This window comes from Podarcis erhardii (assembly GCF_964252035.2).
Source record: "Podarcis erhardii genome assembly, chromosome: 10".
In the NCBI taxonomy this organism is placed as follows: Eukaryota; Metazoa; Chordata; class Lepidosauria; order Squamata; family Lacertidae; genus Podarcis; species Podarcis erhardii.
The window spans coordinates 73,900,044-73,917,321 of NC_138500.1; the positions used below are offsets into that span (position 1 = coordinate 73,900,044).

Consider the following 17,278-nt stretch of genomic DNA (forward strand, 5'->3'; position numbering starts at 1 on the left):
AAATTAAAACCGTTTCAGCTACTTTTTGCTGGTTGTTAAAAGCACTTGGTCGAGCCAAAAATCAACACTCTGGCTCCTTCCGTGATTTTGAGCTCAGACACTAATCCCCCTTCTGAATTTGGCATCAAATTTGATTCTTTGATTAGCAGCCATTTCAGCATGTTAAATTAAATTGTAATCTATTATTCAGAAATAGGCCATGGTTCAGATATATAAAAACAAACTTCTTAGATGGGAAATGATTTCTGGTTCCAAATTGTGTGGGTGTGGCTTTGATTTAATTGTTAAGGTGTATTTGGTGTTTGTCAACTTTTTACCTGCTTGTGTGTTGGGAGTAAAGGGGATGTTTGGTTCCAAGAAAGCATAATGGAGTTCAGTGAAGGCACTCAGAAATATTCCTAATTAGGCTGAGCAATCCTATATTAATCATTTAGCATTTTAGGCATGCCTGCTTTACTGGGATGGTATAAGAATGATTAAATTGCCCTTTTCAGTTCTTACCTTAGATTACCCTTCAAGTCTTAAGCAATCTGGAAATTATTTTAAAAACTTGTGAAGTAAAACAATGTTCCTTACTTATAACACCTTTAAATTAATACTTTCAAAACTGATAACATTGGTTTCAGGGAACCTGTGGCAGTCATAGCACAAGAAAAGACTAAGGATGGCTAGCTTACCCCAAGCACAAGTCTGGCCTGCTCCTGTGCTTCTGAAAGCAGACATTAGGATTGCATTGGTGAGTAAGCTGTGGCCTTCTAGTTGTTGGAGTCATGGCTCCCAGCAGCCCCCAGCCAGCACAGTGAGTTGTTCCACAACAGCTGAAGGGCCATCTCAGCAGTAATCTAAATCTTTAATGGCTTTGAGAAACATCTGCTAATGTCTACAGATCAAGTTGCTGCACATGAAGCTAGTAAGAAGTTAATTTCTTTTTATTTATTGCATTTGTATTCCTTCAGCTCAAGGTGGCATGCATGCATGGCTCTCACCACCTCAATATTATCCTTGCAACAACCCTGTGAGGTAGGCTAGGCAAAGAGTTTTATGACTCGCCCAAGACCACCCAGTGAGCTTAATGCCCAACTGGGGATTTGAACTCTGGTCTCCCAGTATTTCTTTGACACCATCTAGGCAAGAGAAAACAGTTAATGCCTACAGCATGCATCATGCTATTTAAAGGACTGGGTCTTAAGTGACATGGTTTATTTCTTCCTGATCCCTCAATCACATGTAAAAGTTACATCAGAAGAAAGCAATTGTGTGGAAAAGTCCTTTATGCTCATGCTGGATGAGAGGAGGCAATATTGGCATAGTTCTTCCCGTGTGACAATTTTATATTCTTAAGTTTACTAGATTGACATGGGATGGATGAAGCCATGGAACAGCAGCTGCCACACTATTCCCATCATAAAAAACTGACACTTTCAAAAAGGATTTCCTGGCTTTGATTCATAACATTTAAGTGTTCTGCCAATAACTATCTACAGAAATTTTAAGAAAATAACAAAATCATTAACATATCTACAGTACCACTGGGAATACTGTTTTATTGTCCCAGGGAGTATATAAGAGATGAAACAGGTGGAAGTGGTGGTGTTTCTCATTGTTATTGGTGTCCTTGCCTGTGAAAAAGCAGCTTGTGTTTTTTCTAGGCTTTCTGTACATGGCAGATATTTGTGTTTACAATAAACACATTGCCTTATGTAGTAGGATTTTGTATCTAAATCTGTTGTACTTGGCATTTCTTTAGCTTCTTTGTTAATGTATCATCATTAATAATTCCTATATAATTCTATATAAGAATGAAAAAAATCCGCCCCTCCCAGAATAGCATTCTCAGTATAGGCTAGCTTTGGGATAATACCTTCTGGGACTGGTATCCTGGTGAGTCTGACTAGATTCTTGCATTCCATAAAATGGTGGTAGTCTGTATTTTGGTGGCGGAGGTAGACCTGAGGCAACAAGATTTCTGTTTGTTCTGTAGATATGCTGAGGGGAAGGTGTTGGAACAGGCAACCATAACTGAGCTGATGGTGGGCTCTCTTGTTCAAGCATTGGTGACTTCCGGGATTTCAGCATATCCATTTCCAAATCAATGTAGCTGAAGAAGGGTCTTCCATGAGATGTTGTAGATTGTAATCCAGTTATTTTCTTGGGATGTCTGCAGCAGTGGAAGGCAACTATCAGAATCACTATAATTGTAATGCATACACTTATTAACAAGGAAGTAAAAATGTTTCTTATCCAGCAATGGTTGTCAAATGTAGCCAAGGTGCTGTTTGATATCAGGGATTCATTCACTGGTTTTGTGATTGGTGAGCAGATTCCACCAAAAGCAACTTCTTCAATTCGATCAATTTTGTAGGCTGGCAACATTGCCTCAACAAAATGTGGATTTATATTTCCACCAGGTACTCTTAGTTTCCTCAGCACAGCCTGGATTTCATCCCTTGCACATCCACTGGCCCTTGTGCAGAAACAGCTGTTGTACCAGGTGATCACAGTGGACCCAGGTTTGAGATCAAGTAGTGTCATATTGCCAGGACAGCCAGAAATCAAATACTTGGAAAGCTTCTCAAAAAACAAGTTGACTCTATCCCTGTCTCTCAGAAAGGAGTGGTAACTATTTTTTGTTCTTATGGTATAAGTATGACATGGGATAGTGGTTGGCCTGAGTAGTACAATTGTGAGGGTATCGGATGTCCTCAGCCCTCCTGAATCGGTGGCAAAGAGTAAAAATTCCTGAGGTGAATACTGAAAATCGTGATCAAGTGGGTAACCATACATGGTTTGATAATCTGAATTAAACTGCAACCAGCTTTCCGAACCTGTTGGTGAACCATCGGCTGGGTTTATTCCAAGGGTCAGGTGGGTTGTATCTCCATCTTCCTGGTCATAAAATGTGTCTGGAGGTACTGAAAAGGAAAAATTGTGTCCAATTGTTGCTGTTATCCACTTAATGGCATTAACAACTCTTGGGGAGGTGTTTATTGGACCTACATAGGAGTGAAGGTAACAGAGAGGAAATATAAAAACCAAGTTTTGAGAAGTCTGACAAAAAATGACAAGAGGAATTTGTAAAATGTTTATGTCAATTTATCTCACAGAATTTTTCTGAGATAAGCCCTAGTGTCTCACCCCCACTAAGACAGCTGTCCTCTTGCTTCAGGTAGATCATCCCAGGTGTAATTCTGGCCAGTTCAATTCTGCTGCATACACACCATAGAATTATAGAATCTTAGAGTTGGAAGGGACTCAAGGGTCATCTAGTCCAACCCCCTGCCGTGCAGGAATCTCAGCTAAAGCATCCATGACAGATGGCCATCCAACCTCTGCTTTAAAACCTTCAAGGAAGGAGAGTCCACCACCTCCCGAGGGAGACCGTTCTACTGTTCAACAGCTCTTATTGTCAGGAAGTTCTTCCTGATTTTTAGTTAGAATCTCCTTTCTTGTAACTTGAAGCCATTGGTTCAAGTCCTACGCTCCAGAGCAGGAGAAAACAAGCTTCTTCCATGTGACAGTTCTTTAGAGATTTGAAGGTGGCTATCTTATCTTCCCTCAGTCTCCTCTTTTCCAAGCTAAACACACCCAGCTCCTCATAATGCTTGGCTTCTGGACCCTTGATTATACTAGTTGCCCCCCTCTGCACATGTTCCAGCTTCTCAACATCCTTCTTAAACTGAGATACTCAGAACTGGACACAGTATTCCAGGTGTGGTCTGACCAAGGCAGAATAGAGTGGTACTATGACTTCCCCTGATGTGGACACTATACTTTTGTTGATGCAGCCTAGAATAGCATTCATTTTTTTTTGCTGCTGCATCACACTGTTGACTCATGTTAAGTTTGTGGTCCACCAAGGTCCCTAGATGCTTTTTACATGTACTGCTAGTAAGCCAGGTGTCCCCCACGCTATATTTGCTCATCTGGTTCTTCCTGCCCAAGTGCAGAACCTTACATTTGTCCCTATTGTTAGCTTGTGCCCAATTCTCCAATCTGTTAAGGTCATTTTGAATTTTGATTCTGTCTTTTGTGGCATTAGCTACCCTTCCCAGTTTTGTGTCATCTGCAAGTTTGATTAGCATCACCTCAATTTCTTCATCCAAGTAAATATGTTGAACAATGGGCCCAGGACAGATCCCTGTGGCATCCCCTTGTAACTTTTTCCCAGGATGACGAGGAACCATTAATGAATACTTACTGTGTTTGGTCAGTCAACCAGCTACAAATCCACCTAATACAGTGGTGCCCCGCAAGACGAATGCCTTGCAAGACGGAAAACTCGCTAGACGAAAGAGTTTTCCATTTTGGAGGTGCTTCGCAAAACGAATTTCCTATGGGCTTGCTTCGCAAGACGAAAATGTCTTGCGAGTTCCTGCGGGTTTTTTTTTTCTCCCCCCCCCCTTTTCTAAGCCGCTTATCCGATAAGCCGATAAGCTGCTAAAAGCCGCTAAACCGCTAATAGCGCTAATCCACTAAGCCGTCAATGGGCTTGCTTCGCAGGACGAAAAAACCGCTAGACGAAGAGACTCGCGGAACGGATTCTTTTCGTCTTGTAAGGCACCACTGTACTTCAACCCACATTTTACCAGCTTCCTCATGAGAATATTGTGGGGGACATTGCCAAAAGCCTTACTGAAATCACGGCATTCCCCATATCCACCAAGTTTGTAATTCCATCCAAAAAAGAAATCAGATTGGTCTGGCATGACTTATTTTTGAGAAACCCATGCTGGGTCTTAGTAATTGCAGCATCCTTTTCTAAATGCTTACAGACCGACTGTTGAATTATCTATTCTAGGACCTTTCCTGGTCAAGTTCACCAGTCGGTAGTTACATTTTCGAAGATGGTAACAACATTTGCCTGTCCAATCTGTAGGGACCTCACATGTTCTCCAAGATTTCTCAAAGATCATAGACAAAGGCACTGAGGTTACATCCATAACTCCTTTAGTACCCTTGGATGCAGCCCTGGAGATGTGAATTCATTTAAAGTAGCTAGGGGCCACAGCTCCCTCCTCATTTATTCTGTTATCACCAGGTTGGGCATCGCTTTCCTTTTGAGTGAAGACAGAGGCAAAGTAGGTGATGTTCGAAGTATATGACGTCCTCTCAAAGAAACCTGGGAGCTAATTCCTTAAGGATTCTGGGAATTGTAGCTCTGTGAGGGGTAAACTACAGTTCCCAGGATCCTTTGGGGGGGGAGCCATGTGTTTTAAAACACAGGTGTGTATGCAGCCTTACTCCCCCTTGAAGGAAGTCTTCTCACTAGGATCCCTACACCTATCACGGGACAGACACCTGGGTGCTGTGCTTGAGGGAGGGGCTGGATGATTGTTCGGTGTTTAAGGGCCACTAAAGCCCAAAGACTCACAAAACATATAACAGTTATAGGAGTTGTGACAATCTTCCATGCTTCCTTTTGTTTCCAAACCGCTTCTCACTGCTCAACACACATTGCACCCTTTACACCTTTGTACATTTATCATTGTTCTAGCCCCTACCAAAAAATTCAAATTATGGAGAAGGTGGGGGGTTGGGGGAGGGAATACATGTGGAATATATGAAAAAATTGCTGTCCTGTTAGTTCAGTGTATGACTGAATTGTAAACTGACTACAGACAGTTGACAGAAATGTGAAAAAACATAACTAAGCATTTCACTTGAACTGAGAGAAGAAAGCTTTTGCTTATTCAAGGTAATTGGTTTTATTACAGTAATGCTGCCACAAGTTCAAATCAGCCATGAAATGGGTAAAATAATTTGAAAGTATACAACAGATGGGGAGTGACTTGTTAACATCTGAGGTGACATGAGAATGGATGTGTATTTACTGCTCCTCATTTTGTCTGAATGCCAGGGTATTAAGCACACACTTAATAAAACCATGAAAACAATTTAAACATAATTAAAAATCAAATTAAACTGGTAAAAAATAGCTTCAGTGTCAAAAACAGTCGTGAGTCATGAAACCTCCAAACATCTCTCTGTGTAAACCTATGTGTTATGTGTCATCTTGACAGCTATTTCCCCTGAAAGGCCTGAGGTGTAGCAGCTGAGGAGGAATGGTCCCATTTGTACCACATATGGAGACTAATCAGCCGCTGTGTGAGAGAGAGGCCTCACCTTGTGTTGGCCCAAAGGCAAGAGTTGCACCCTATTTATCCTAAGCTCTTGGGAGACTTTACTCACCTAAAAAGCATGGGGTGGGCTGTGGGTCTCTTCCTTTTGTGGCAACTGTTAATATTGCTAGTATTCCTAATTTTATTTTTGTTTGTTTAAAATGTTATTGGACAACTGTTAATTACTAAGGTTATTTGGGCCAAACCCCTGAAAATTAGTTAGAATGGGAGTTGTTGTGAGTGCCCCTTAATTCTTTGAACTAGGGCACACTTCTGAATATTTCTCATTGTCTAGATTTTTAAGTCTAGAATGTACCTTTTAGCTAAGTACCTTTTAACCCTTTAGCTTGGGAACACTTTCTTCTTACCGCCCTTCTATATGGTGATTTGGCTGTCATATTATTTTGCTTGCTTATTGTCTTTTGCTTACTTATTAAACTATACTGTACATTTTGTTCTTTTATTATGTTAGTCATGGGGGGGGGCTTTTGGTCAAAAGGAGGTATATACATAAATTGAGGTTGTAGCAGTAGTAACAATGTAGTAACTAATGAAACCTGGTGTGAGTTACTCACAATGGATCAAAATTTGACGCACCAATATTAATAGCTTACCTTGGTATAAAGTAGTGACATAGAATCCAGTTTGTTTGGACATATCTTTATTGGAAGTAATAGCTGAGTTTTCCAACAGTTCTAAAGTTAAGTCCCTGGTAATTTGGAAGTTAATTTTGGTTCCAAATGAGCTATCCAAGCTTAGATCACTTGTGTCTAGTTGTAAAGCATCAAAGCATGGCTTGTGAGTTCTAACAGCATTGCAGTCGTAAGAGCCAATTTCATCTGTAGAAAAAGCTGATTTGGGGGTGCCAGCAAATTCTGTAGACCAGGTAGGCAGCAAAGCATCATGAGAATCACACTCTGAGGATGGACTCATTTTAGAAGATGGGTCACCTTCACGGAGTCTGCTGCTTGAAACTGAAGCACTGGATGATGCATCATAAATTAAATGTTGTGTTTCCCACAGGAGAGTGTCCATCTGGGATGTGGTAGGAGCTAATAGTTTGGTTTTTGAAATTAAAAATTTGTCCGTCTCTGGAACAGTCATAAAAGACTCTGATGCAAGTGTGTATATTTTAATTACCTGTTGGCTAACCTGTGTCCTTTCAGACAAATTTTCCCCCATTGTTATCATATTACTATGTCCAAATGATACAGGGAATTCTGCTGGTGTTGATAATGTTAAAGAGGAAGCCATTGCTGGAGTGTTGCTTGTTCTTGATAGAAATCCAAATTCTAGTGAATGGACAAATGGAGATATCCTGAATTGCTGACTGCTATGCATTGCCAAAGCTGAAGCATTGTTACTGTAATAGAACTGAGACGGACTTGTGTTGACCGGCAGTCTAAATTTGTGGACGGAAGCACCATTTATGCCTAGTGATGTAATACCAATCAAACTGAAGCCTACATTCCTGCTGGGCACATCAATCAGCGTTGTAGTTTGTGGTAAAGATATAAATGACTCTGAGGCATGTTTGTAGTTGCTGAGTAGGTCTTGAATCTCGTAGCTACCATCTGATGAGAGCAAAGAAACTACAACATTGGAAAACAGGACTCTAGATGATGCTCTTAAATTCATCAGTGTTGATATGGATGGTAGAGGAAGATTTGCAACATATATGGTGTCTTTAGATAGTAATCCAGATGCTGTTAGCTGTGCATATGGGCCTGTATAATCGAGACTTCTTGTTAATTCCTCTGAGTATGCTAGTGATTCTGTTCTAGAAGCAGTTACGTCTGGTGAAACTGAAGTTTCCAAGTTGTGAGCAGGTATTGAGATCTGGGTTTTGCTCATTGGCACAGAAAAATCTAAAAAATACAGTGTGGAATTGTGCTTTGGCTTGGATTTTTTAGGCACAGAATACACATTTTGTTGTGGCACTTGAGACTGTAGTTCCTCCAATATTGTTGGTGTTCTGGAAGCCACTTTACCCTCAAATTCTGCTGATGGTGATACCAGAGAAGGTGAAAGTTCAGAAGAAAGCGACTGGAAAAAGCCAGATACTTGGGTTTTAATCTGACCATTCAGTAACATTTGAATGTCCATGGACCCCAAGTTACCCATGTAAGTGGGGATAACTTCTTTTACAGCTTCATACAAAAGGGATGAACTTTCACTAGGTATTATAACAGACTGTGTATATGCCATAGTAGTTGACAAAATTGTTAAAGACTCTATTTTGGTTGGTCTCAGTACGAGTCCAGGGGTGGCCATTAATTGCCTCCTCTGCCGCTTTCCTAAATGATTTTTTCCATTGCCTTCTTTTTTAAGTATTCTCCAGCCAGCAATTTCATACCCCAGCAGCTGTGAGAGATGGTTTGACACCACATTGTGTTGTAGAATTTGTACTAATTCATAAAGCATAGTGAACACTCCAAACCCAACTGGCCAGTGGATTCCAACACAATGCTTTTTCATAGTGTTGAGGTATTGAATGTCTTCAGCTAATATGGTTAGATTCCAATAGTGTTTATTAAGTGGGCTTTCAAATGAAGCAAGTGTCAATGAAGAGGGATGCAAATGGAGATAGTCTGCCATGGTGCAAACTAGATCTAGTCGCTTTTGAATTTCTAAATAATTTTCTGTATGAATTATAATCTCAGCAAAGGTGACCGACATTCCCCTTTCACACAGTGCTGCAGAACAGATACTGAAAGCCCCAAAACATGTGCTATTAAAATAATTTGGCATTAAAAAGGGTTATCTTACTTATTTAGAAAAAAACATATAAACAGCATAATAATAAATCTCTGAACAGTACAGGATACATAAAGCAAAATATGCAGATCAAGTCAGCGAAATGTAAAATCGAATGGTAGATTATCTATCTGAATAGGCTTGTTGAAATAAAGTTTGTAGTGGGTGTCTAAATATAGTGAGGGTCCCTGCCTAATGTTAATAGGCAGGTAGTTATTAGGCATAGGTGCTGTCATACTGAAAAACTGACTCCTTACAACTGTGGAATGATTATTATACAGCACTTGTAATAATGCAAGCTCTGTAGATCAAAGTGGTTGAGTAGGTACATAAAGGGCAAGGCCAAGTTGTTAAGGGCTTTAGGCACCAATAGAAAAACCCTGAACTTGGGCCGGGCACAGGTCAGCAGCCAGTGTAGACCTTTGTGCAGAGGTGTAAATATGCTCTTGTCTTATTCCTGCAGCCGCCGTGTTGCAGCACTCTGCACTAACTGCAGCTTCTGAACCAATTGCAAGAGAAGCCCCATGGCAGTAATTACTGCATTGCAGTAATCTAAACCTGAAGTTACCAGTGCCTGGACTACTGTGGTCAAGTTATCCTGGTCCACAAAAAACCCAAGCTGGAAAAGGCACTCCTAGTCAGCTGGCAGAGTGCTTTTCACCCCCTGGCAGTTATTCCAAGGGATGCCAAGGGCACTTATTTTATCTCTAATGTTATTTAATAACTATACGAAATGTGTCTTTCTGTTTGAGGAAAGGGCTTGGATCTAGCAGAGGTTCTCTGAACAGAAGTGAAGGGAGGTGATTTATTTCCCCCTGGTTTTCTGCAGTCATCTGTGCTGCTTCTCACTCTTTCAGAGGGTCCCCCAACCCTCCAGAGCAGATGGCAGGTATAGGGGGCTGCAGGGAGAAGGAGGGGATGAGACCTAAGAGGGCCTTGTTTTGCTGATGGAACCTTGAATCCAACCTGTGTCTTTTTCCAACTTTGTTCTGAATATGTTATACACACACACATATATATATTTGCACATAGTTCAGAATAAATGAAATAATGATCAATTTAATCAAATACATTCCTTTTTGGAAATCACTGCAACTTACCTGTTATGCTGTGGGTCTGTGACCACTTCCTTTTCATGGACAAGAGCACCGTTGTGAACATGAATTGCAAAGTTTGCACTAGCTGTTGGTGTTTTCCAGCCACAAGACTCTCCATATGCAACTATAGTTAGATGGTATTCTCCACTTTCCTCCACCATTGGCAGTCCTTGAAGAGCATTTGTGTTAGGGTTATATTCCAACCACATTGGTAAAGCTGTACCACTAGCCAGAGTAACCTGTTTAATTATTAAAAAGATGTGGGCACAGGAGATGGAATGTAGTATAATCAAAATAATGAATAATAAAAAATATATTGTTTCCACAATCATCATATTAGATGCAACAGGGCTGCTTGTTTCAGATTCGTAAGATGTAATATATATATATTTGGTACTCTCTTAATTTGCCTGGTATATGGACCTGCAGATGACTGTCCGAACAAGCAGATGGTGATGGGCGAATCCTGATTTTCACACCACAGCAGGACAACTAATACTGGTCTTTCACAGCCAGCTATTTCTTACTCATTAGCTCCCATTCAGGAAACATCTACCAGTCATTCTGGTCAATAACAAGCAATTTCTAGAACAAAGGAAGATTGCCAAGTTCCCATAATACTCTGAACAACTAGAAGTTAGATTTTTCACAGCCAAACTAGATGTATTGTGAGCAGACCATCAAATAGTCATAAAGGGAAGAATATGAGTTGATTTCAAATGCTTCCCCCACCATTTTACAGTTTTCAAACTCTACCAGTTTTGTTTAAAAAGCGCACCAGCAGAAGTCAGGTGCTTCCTCATCAGAAGTCAGAGTTACCACATCTAGTTCTACCTTAAGATGTGGTTGTTTAGACAACTCACCTGAAGCAACCTGTGTTGCAGGGCTGCCATTTCAGATTTTACACATAGGAGTGCAAGTTTCTCAGCAAGATGTAAAGGAACACTCTTAGATATAATTAAGATACTTATAAGGAAGCGAGCCTCAGGGAACACTGTGGGCTTTATTTCCAAGTATTTCCAAGTATGCATTCGTGAGATAAGAATCATGCTGGTAATTGCTAAAAAGCTGCATATTTTAGAAGCAGTTGTTATAATTTTGTATTTATACCTCATAAAAAACTACATTGGTGTTATTGACACAAGTCAAACAACCACTGACCAAAAATATAGGTGTTTCTGTGGTATATGCATACAGGGAGAAATAACCCCCGTTTCCCTCTTTAAAGGGCATCCATGCCCTGCTGTTTTCCTGCAGCATATTTTACAACTGAACAAAACCATTTAAATACTGTGACAGGTACCAGACAGAATTATTGCCAGCAATGCTACATTACCTTGTAGTGAGTTATTTTCCCTTGGAAAGCAAATGGTGATATGGGATAAGAAAAAACTCTCCCCGCAACTGCTCTTGCATCTTGAACTCCTTGCAAGGCCTGTATTTCTTCACATGTCCTATGCAGCAGTTCCTTGGCAACAGCAGCCGGCCTGATTGTGGTGAGATAGACCAGGCTGAGGAGCAAGGAGAGAGCCATCGGAATTTGCCTCTGCAGCAGCAAAGTGGCACCTGAGGAAAGACAAATGTCTGAAGCAGCCATTCTTAGATAGGAAGGAATAATCAAGGAAGGTGGATGTGGTTGTCTCATCACAAAGGTCAGAACTGTAGAAGAACAAAGCATTGTTAAAGTTAACAAGGCAGGAACATTTGAAACCCATACAAGACTTACATAAGGTTTCTTTACTTGAGAATCATCCTTAAGAGATTATGATGGTGTTTCCCCAGTTCATCTCTCTTGTAATGACGGAGAAGGCCAGTTTGGTATCTAGGAGATGAAATGCTATACTAGGGCTCCCTGAGGGGGGTCTTCAACTAGCAGCTTAAAAACAAAATGAACAAACAAAAATCCTCAAGTCAGTTTAGTTTAGCTGCTCACTGTCAATGATTTTTTGTATGTGACTAGACATAAACTCAGCCTGAGCAAGTAAAATAAACCAGCCCTTTATGTTAAGTAAAGGTAAAGGACTCCTGGATGGTTAAGTCCAGTCAAATTTGACTGGAGTGCGGCACTCATCTCCGCTTTCAGGCCGAGAGAGACGGTGTTTGTCTGCAGACAGCTTTTCCGGGTCATATGACCAGCATGAGTAAACTACTTCTGGCACATGCAACACTGTGATGAGTGCCAGAGCGAACGGAAATGCCGTTTACCTTGCCGCCACAGTACCTCTTTATCTAGGGATGCGGGTGGCACTCTGGTTTAAACCACTAAGCCTCTTGGGCTCCCGTTGCTTTGTCCCAGCTCCTGCCAGCCTAGCAGTTCTAAAGCATAGCAGCGTGATTCATTTTTATGAGATAATCCCAAGAAAAAAAGGAAAACCACCCAAAATGAAACAAAACTACCAGAAATGTCTAATGAGTATTACCACCAGAATACAAAAAGAATAAAACTTCTCAAAAGAAGCAATGGTGCAAAGGTGCAAAAAACAAGGCAAACCAATGGAAAAAAAATGAAACCAGCAGAAGACAAACCCCAAATGAGGCACATTCACCAGAAACCCAGGAACCAGTGAAAACGAATATGCTAAGTGTTGGTTAATTTTGGCGTTTGTAGTGATTTTCATAGAATCATAGAATCATAGATTTGGAATAGACCACAAGAGCCATCGAGTCCAACCCCCTGCCAAGCAGGAAACACCATCAGAGCACTCCTGACATATGGTTGTCAAGCCTCTGCTTAAAGACCTCCAAAGAAGGAGACTCCACCACACTCCTTGGCAGCAAATTCCACTGTCGAACAGCTCTCACTGTCAGGAAGTTCTTCCTAATGTTTAGGTGGAATCTTCTTTCTTGTAGTTTGGAGCCATTGCTCTGTGTCCGCTTCTCTGGAGCAGCAGAAAACAACCTTTCTCCCTCCTCTATGTGACATCCTTTTATATATTTGAACATGGCTATCATATCACCCCTTAACCTCCTCTTCTCCAGGCTAAACATGCCCAGCTCCCTTAGCCGTTCCTCATAAGGCATCTTTTCCAGGCCTTTGACCATTTTGGTTGCCCTCCTCAGGACACGTTCCAGTTTGTCCGTGTCCTTGAACTGTGGTGCCCAGAACTGGACACAGTACTCCAGGTGAGGTCTGACCAGAGCAGAATACAGTGGCACTATTACTTCCCTTGATCTAGATGCTATACTCCTATTGATGCAGCCCAGAATTGCATTGGCTTTTTTAGCTGCCGCGTCACACTGTTGGCTCATGTCAAGTTTGTGGTCAACCAAGACTCCTAGATCCTTTTCACATGTACTGCTCTCAAGCCAGGTGTCACCCATCTTGTATTTGTGCCTCTCATTTTTTTTGCCCAAGTGCAATACTTTACATTTCTCCCTGTTAAAATTCATCTTGTTTGTTTTGGCCCAGTTCTCTAATCTGTCAAGGTCGTTTTGAAGTGTGATCCTGTCCTCTGGGGTGTTAGCCACCCCTCCCAGTTTGGTGTCATCTGCAACTTTGATCAGGATGCCCTTGAGTTCATCATCCAAGTCGTTGATAAAGATGTTGAATAAGACCGGGCCCAAGATAGAACCCTGTGGCACCCCACTAGTCACTCTTCTCCAGGATGAAGAGGAACCATTGATGAGCACCCTTTTTGGACTCCCATAAGTTGCCTGCTTGTTGGGTTTATGGTTGTCTTTTTATATTTGTTTCCAGTTTCTTGTGGCTTTGCTTCTTCTTTTGGTTTCTGCTGATTTGCTTAATTTAGGGCGGTTTTGCTTATTTCTTGCATTTTGTTGTTTTGCTTCTTTTACTATGATTGGTTCTGGGGTTTTTGGTGAATTGTTTCTTTTCCCTTGATCTGGCTTGTTTTTCCATGTTTCTTCTGGTGTTGCTACATTTTGGGAATATTTATTGGTTTTTGTGTTTCTTGTGGTATTTCTTAAATTTTATGAGATTTGATAATCCCCCTAAACCAAGCCAAAAAAACCCCAGAAATGCAAAAATGAATCGCAAAGAAGCAGAACTACCAGAAACCAAACAAATGCAAACTGAAGGAAAGGCAAAATTATTATGAACTGACAAAAAAAAGCTATTCATCAGAAAGCAAAAAAACTAATAAAGATGATGCAATACCAAAAGAAAGACAAAAGCCCATTAAAAACCTGTGAAATGAAGCAACACAGCAAGAAACAAAGAAACCTACAAAATGAAGCAATAACTAAACCCCCCCTGCAAAAAGGGGCAAAGTGTTGTAAAAAAAAAGGCACAGGTTGAGGATTATGGTTGGATTTGAGTTAGGGTTAGAGTTAGAGTTAAGGTTACAGTTACAGTTAGGGTTAGGGTTAGGGTTAGGGTTAACAAGGTTAGGGTAACGATTACAGTTACTGTTTGGGTTCAGTTTCGTGTTCGGGTTTGATCGCAGAAGCCAGGAGCATGGTGGCTCCACAGAGAGGAAGCAGCCCCCCAGCCTGTGGCAGTGGCCAGAGGACCCCCACTGCCCACCCACCACCCACAAAGGCCTCCACCTCCTCTGCAAGGCCTCCATTGAGGTCCGCTACATCTGCAGACATCCTTTTGGAAGCTGGGCTGCAGCAGGCTTCAATGGAGGCCTTGCGGCGGAGGTGGGAGCCTTGGCCTAGTTGCGAAGGGAAGGTGGTGGGAGGCAGGCAGGCGGTGGCAGCAGTCTGGGTCATGTCCGTAGGCAGAGGGTGCTGGTGGTGCTGGTGGGAAGCATCACACACACCTTAGGAGGCCATGCATGGAGCTCAGGGTCATACACGTGTGACATCACAACATCACAACATCACACAATGCACAACACTGCGCCTCCCTCCTGCAATCTGGGGTGCAAGTTGGCACCTATGGTTGGGTCAAATTTTCACAACTTGCCTACTGATCTGATAAATACCTATACTGTAGAAAGCACATATTTTGTTGCAGGAACCAAAGTGCCATGAAAATCTACTCCAGTCCAGCTCTAGGCCTAAGCCACACAGATAGCCACATTTTTACAACAATCTGCACCAGGTGCCTGACAAATGCTGTACTGGAGCCCCTGTGGGACTCTGATATCTTGACAAAACTCATCTATACGGAAGGCTGACAGGCTTAATGAAGCAAAAGCTAGAAAACAAGAATCTTTTGAACCTCTTCCGAAAGTCGTCATTTAGCTTTGATTGAAAGTGCTCTCTTGTGAGGCGCTTGTTAAAATCCAGCAGACCTGGTGACTCTGGGGTTTAATGATCAATAAAACCGATTAAGGCTAAGGCGATTTTGATTGGGCTTCCTTCAGAGTGAGATGCAATTATCTGACAGGAGGTGTAATGCCTGAGAAGTGTCATATGCTTTTGGCAGGCTACAGAGGAGCAGGGGAATCCATCTACCGGAGTATTTTTATGGGCACACCACTGCAACATGCGTTTGTCAGCTGAGAGCAAAGAGTAGATGATAATGCCAGTAATAAAATCCCCCCAGCCAGACACAGATGAACTGAGCTTTTTATGAATGCAGAATGGTTAGTGGAAGGTTTTCTCCAAATATTTCTGCAGTGGCCGGGCTGTGTGACCTCACTGGACACAGAAGGTGGCAGATCAAGAGAAGCAGCACAGCCTGGCCCAAGACAGGAACAGATGCACATGCAGATGATGTATGTCTGTAAAACTTAGCAAAGGTTTTCTTTCCACCCCCCCCCCCAAAGCTCCTCCTAATTTCCTCTCCTTCCCCTCATGATCCAGCAGTCAAAAAGAATGGCTGACTAGCTGTGGGAAAGGGCACTTCTTCAAAAATGAGACTATAAGGCAAGCCCCACCCCGCATAATCGATCACATGATCCGGTGCGCACACACTAATTGAATGGCTTAACTTTGGGGGGGCAGTCCCCTCAAATATTTTAGGGGGCAGAGACCCCTTGGTCCCCAGGAGTTGGCTCCTATGGGCAGAAGAAGGACTTTTGTACCAAGACTCCTTCCTTTCCTTTCATTCCACTTCCCCTTCAAATTGTCTTAGGAGAGGCAGCTAATAGTAAGCATGCCTAATTTGCATTTAAAATGATAATGAGAACTCCGTTTACCTTCCTGCTGCAAAGGTACCTAATTTATCTACAGTGGTGCCCTGCAAGACGAACACCTCGCAAGACGGAAAACCCGCTAGACGAAAGGGTTTTCCGTTTTGGAGGCGCTTCGCAAAACAAATTTCCCTATGGGCTTGCTTTGCAAGACGAAAATGTCTTGCGAGTTCCTGCGGGGTTTTTTCCCCTTTCCCCCCCTTTTCCTAAGCCCTAAGCCGCTTATCAGCTGATCCGCTAAAAGCCGCTAAACCGCTAATAGCGCTAATCCGCTAAGCTGTCAATGGGCTTGCTTCACAAGACGAAAAAACCGCTATACGAAGAGCCTCACGGAACGAATTAATTTCGTCTTGCGAGGCACCACTGTACTTGCACCAGTGTGCTTTCAAACTGCTAGGTTGGCAGAAGCTGGGACAGAAAAATGGGAGCTCACCCCACTGTGTGGATTCAAACTGCCGACCTTACAATCAGCAAGCCCAAGAGACTCATTGATCTAGACCACAGCACCACCCACATCCCACCCACATGAAAGGTGTGGTATGTACACAGCCTGAGACACAGTGCTTCAATATTTTTATTCATTCTGTAATTGTCATTATTTCAGACCCGGTCCCTCTCTCCCCACAGCCCAGGACTGGCCCAGTACATTTTGGCACCTGAAGCAAACCACCCAGCAGTGCTCCTCCTGACAAGGAAAAATGTCTGAGGGAAGATCTACCTCAGGAACAAGGAGGAAGAAAGGTCTGCACCGGAATCTGCGGACCCTGTGGACCCTGCCACCTGAGGCAGTCACCTCACCTGGCCTCCTGGCCCCACAACTCTGAAAGGCAGGCAGGAGCATCCAGCAGCTTTCCTCTTTTCTCCTGAAAAAGATTAAACAGCCCCCGAGGCTGTAGCCTTTCTGTTGCTGACAATCTAGTCTCAATCAAGTGTTCATAACTTAAAACTTTCCCCATCCCTTGCTATTGTGCATTTGACAGGAGAGTCAATGCCTTAAGCTGCAATATGGGTACTTAAAAAAAATTAAATGAATCTGTCTCCATGCAATTTATTTGACTTTCAAATGCTACCCTTCCTCCTCTGAGATAATGAGAACAATGTTGCAACTCTCCCCTCAACACTTTCCAGAGAAAAGGCAAGAATTTATCTTTTGACATCTTTCAAGATGTATTCTCTTCTCCCCGCCTCACAGCTTTATTCTAAAATAGGCAGCACCCACACAGTTTGCATTCTGCCAGGTCTTATTACATATCCTCCA

At 42.2% G+C, this 17,278-nt stretch overlaps 1 protein-coding gene across 1 annotated transcript; it reads right to left on the bottom strand.

Annotated features, from left to right (window-relative positions):
- Positions 1-17: 17 nt before the first annotated feature.
- Positions 18-11,756, bottom strand: LOC309351415 (uncharacterized protein). The gene is given in 5 exon segments (XM_081879073.1): positions 18-2,993; positions 6,734-8,829; positions 9,977-10,212; positions 11,310-11,586; positions 11,588-11,756. Coding segments are annotated over 5 exon segments (3,870 nt in total). The 5' UTR covers positions 11,689-11,756; the 3' UTR covers positions 18-1,833.
- Positions 11,757-17,278: the final 5,522 nt, after the last annotated feature.